At 50.9% G+C, this 3,593-nt stretch overlaps 1 protein-coding gene across 1 annotated transcript in view; it reads left to right on the top strand.

Annotated features, from left to right (window-relative positions):
- Window positions 1-3,487, top strand: part of CHEK2 (checkpoint kinase 2) — a 53,508-nt gene extending 50,021 nt beyond the window's left edge. Inside the window, exons 15-16 of the mRNA XM_045289539.1 lie at window positions 1,268-1,430; window positions 3,188-3,487. Coding sequence (XP_045145474.1) covers window positions 1,268-1,430; window positions 3,188-3,277 — 253 coding nt within the window. The 3' untranslated portion in view covers window positions 3,278-3,487. The remainder of the gene's footprint in view (window positions 1-1,267; window positions 1,431-3,187) is intronic.
- Window positions 3,488-3,593: the final 106 nt, after the last annotated feature.

Genomic DNA, 3,593 nt, shown 5'->3' with positions numbered 1-3,593 from the left:
ACACAAATCCCCTCCCACTAGTTCCAGCTCCTGCAGTGGAACCACATGTAAAGTCCTGTTGGCCTCTCTCCCTTCCTCCTTGGGCCTGAGCACTGGGTGATGGGCTTGAAGGCCTTCTGGTAATGTGTCCAGCGCCTGCTTGGTGAGTCTCCCCAGGGGCGTGGGTCCCTTTGTTGGATTGGACTGGTGAACTGGCTGATGGGAGGTGGGGGCTCCTGCAGCGATTAAAGAAGCTGTGTGGAGCCAGCCCCTGTGACCACTCAGTTTACCCGCCCCAGGCCTCCTCATTGCTATCAGCCCCTCAGGCTTTGGGGCAGGTTGGAGGGCTGAGGTCTGCATCCTGTGGGTCTCTGACCCAGTGGGAGCTGTTAGGCTCTGATACAGCCTGGGGTGACAGTGTCTGTTGGCTGCTAGAGAGATGACAAGCCCAATCTTGGGCTGACAGAGGCGAGGAGGCCCTTGGGTGCTTGGGCCAGGGGCTGCCTCTTTTTTTCTGTTCAACAAGTCACACACATTGGCTTCCTCTCATTCGTGACCATTCTCTGAATGCAACACCTTGTCCCACCCCACCTGGGGTTTCCTGTTTCCAGTCCTCCTACCCCCTAACCCTTCTGTACTCTGTCCTCGGGGAAATGCTGCCCTTTGATCTCAAAGGGCTGGGGATTCTAAGGAGTTCGGACCTCCTTTGTGTTACTGTCCCCCTTTACAGACCTGTCTAAGAAGACTGGTGACACAGTGGGTACGTGTTGGGCTGCTAACTGCAAAGTCAGCAGTTCTAAACCACCAGCCACTCCTAGGAAGAAAGATGGGACTTTCTACTCCTGTCAAGAGTGAAAATTCACAGGGGCAATTCTACCCTGTCCTATAGGGTAACTGTGACTGAACGGTAGTGCGTTTGGTTTTTGTTTTGTTTTTGTATAACCCTGTCTATTGCTTGGCTGAAAGTTGAGCCGTGGGAGTGAGAGTTCAGCTCCAGAGTTCCAAACCTGAGAGATGACTTAGGGCAGTGGTTCTCAACCTGTGGGTCACGGGCCCTTTAGGGGTCGAACAACCCCTTCATCGGGGTCGCCCGATTCATAGCAATAGCAAAATTACAGTTAGGAAGTAATGATGTAAATAATTTTATAGTTGGGGGGTCACCAGCCCATGAGGAACTGTATTAAAGAGTCACGGGATTAGGAAGGTTGAGAACCACTGACTTAGGGCCATTGTCTCAGGGGCTCCACCTGTCTCAGGGGCTGCCTCCCTACCGGCCTCTCTCCTCCAGGAGCCCAGTATCCCAGCCCAGCTTCCCAGAGCATTCATTCTGTCCCACAGCCCTGGCTGACCTGTGTGTTTTTTCTCCACAGGATGAGGACATGAGGAGGAGGTTTCAAGAGCTGCTTTCGGAGGAAAGTCAATCGACAGCCGTGTCCCAGGTCCCACCCCAGGTATTGGGCAATGGCCGCTGAATGTAGGCTGTGTCTGAAGAGGGATGCTCAGGAGAGAGGGGCAGTGGTTAACTTCTGAAAAATCAGCTCTTGAAGTCCCTTTAGGCCAAGCACAGTTCTCCTGTGACCCCGGGGATAGGGGAGTAGGGTCACCAGGAATGGGAGCTGACCAGACAGTCCTGATTTGTGGCCCCTTCCATATTTCTGTGCAGGAGACCCCAGTTTAATTCCCAGCCAGTGTCCCTCATGCGCAGCCACCACCTGCCTGTGGTGGAGGCGTGAATGTTGTTAGGGTGATGAATGGGTTTCAGGTTGCTTCTAGGCTATGATAGAGTAGGAAGAAAGGCCTGGCAGTCCACTTCCAAACCAACCAATACAAACCTTACGGATCAGTAGTCTTCTGAACCCCAACCGATCCCGGGGGGTGCAGGAGCTGGGCAGCCTTTTGTTCTGTTGTGTATGAACCGATGGCAGCTAACAACCACCACCTTAACTAAGAGAGAGGATGTATTTCATAAGGAGAAGTTCGAAGGCTCGGCTTAGTAAAATTGTAAGGGTCTTAGGAATCATGCAGTGGCTACTATTTCATCCTGGTCTACTCTAGTACCCTTAGAAGATTTGCTGATAGCAACGGCGAAGGATTGCCAGCCAGGAAGTCCTGAACCGAAGTGTGTTGAAAAATTTAAATTTGGGGCAAGTCGTTGATGATTTCTGGATTATAGGTTTATTCCCTTGATGCCCTTTATTAGTGTAAGTTGGTCTTAGGTTGTTATAAGTCCTTTGTGACCCTCAGCTCATGTGACAGGGTTTCTGGGTTGTGATCCTTAGGGTAAAGTAGAGGGGCAGCGAAGGAGAGGAAGGCCCTCCAGGAGGTGGATTGCACAGTGGCTGCAACAATGGACCCAGGCATGGGAGCAATTGGGAAGATGGCACGGGACCAGGCAGTGCATAGGGTCGCAACCGACTGATGGCACCTAACAAAAAACAATCATCTTTGTGGGCGCAGAGCACCAGGTCTTTGTCCCACAGAGCAGCTGGGTGGGTTCCAACTGCCGCCATTTTGGGTTTGCAGTTGAGCACTTCACTGTTGTACTCCCAGGCCTCTGTATGTGTAAGTTAGCATCTCTTTATTCCTGCCCTGCCTTCTGCATGGTGTGTCTCTTCCCACCATTGCCCCCAGTGTCCAGTTTTACAAATGGGAAAACAACAAGGGTACAAAAAGGATTATCTTTCCACATCACACCCACCCTTGGGGCTCCTAGTGAGAGGTGTAGCAGTACCTTTAACCCTGGTGGCAGAGTGGGTACAAGGTGGGCTGTTAACCAACCGAAAAGTCAGCAGTTTAAAAACAGTCGATCCTTTGAGGGGGTGGGGGGGGGCGCTGTCAAAGCTTTATTCCCATAAAGAGTTACAGTCTGGGAAACCCATTGGGATAGATCTACCCCATCCTATCTGGTCTCTGTGAGTTGGAATAGACTCAGACGGCATGATTTAGGAGAAGGCCAAGAGGAAGTTGGTTAAAGGCTGTTAGCTTTTGAGATATACCATTGAGTGGTCAGAAGCCACAAGGGCGAGAAGTGTCCATTGGATAAGCATGTCCGTATGGTGGGGGTGGGGTGGGAGTTTAATGGCAAATGGGCACTTTGGGTAGTAGAAGTTTCCCACGAAATGTCCAAAATGTACCAGCCGCCTGTTGGGGAAAGGTGGTCTAAGCCACTGATTGTCTTGTCGACACCATTCTTGGTCTTTATTTTCAGCCATCCACAAGCCAAAAGCGGCCCCTCAAGGGGGAAATGGAGGATCCTGGTGCCCGGAAGCGCCTGGCTGTGTGTGCTGCTGTCTCCTGAGCCCAGCCTCATCTCCTAGCTGGGAAAGAAGCCAGAAAGAAACAGACTTTTCTGCATCTTGCTGCCATTTCCCCTTTTACAGGGTAACTGTGAGGCAGAATTGACAGGGTGACCATGGGTTTGTGTTTGTTTTTTTTTTGCTGATTGTTATGATGGCAACAATTCCTTTTCCATGATCATTGATAACATGATTAAAACCCTAATATGTAAGGTGGGGTTTGTGCTTTTGCTTATGTGGTGGGTAGTACACCTTCAGCTCTGGAATTGTGTAGTCCAGTTGAAACTGTTGTGTGCCTTTCCCATGATACTCTACCTC

This window comes from Echinops telfairi, unplaced genomic scaffold (genome assembly GCF_000313985.2).
Source record: "Echinops telfairi isolate 266 unplaced genomic scaffold, ASM31398v2 ScPeMD7_29;HRSCAF=101, whole genome shotgun sequence".
Taxonomy (NCBI): Eukaryota; Metazoa; Chordata; class Mammalia; order Afrosoricida; family Tenrecidae; genus Echinops; species Echinops telfairi.
Note: the sequence above shows the minus strand (reverse complement) of the source record. Positions and strands in the feature narration are given on the sequence as shown.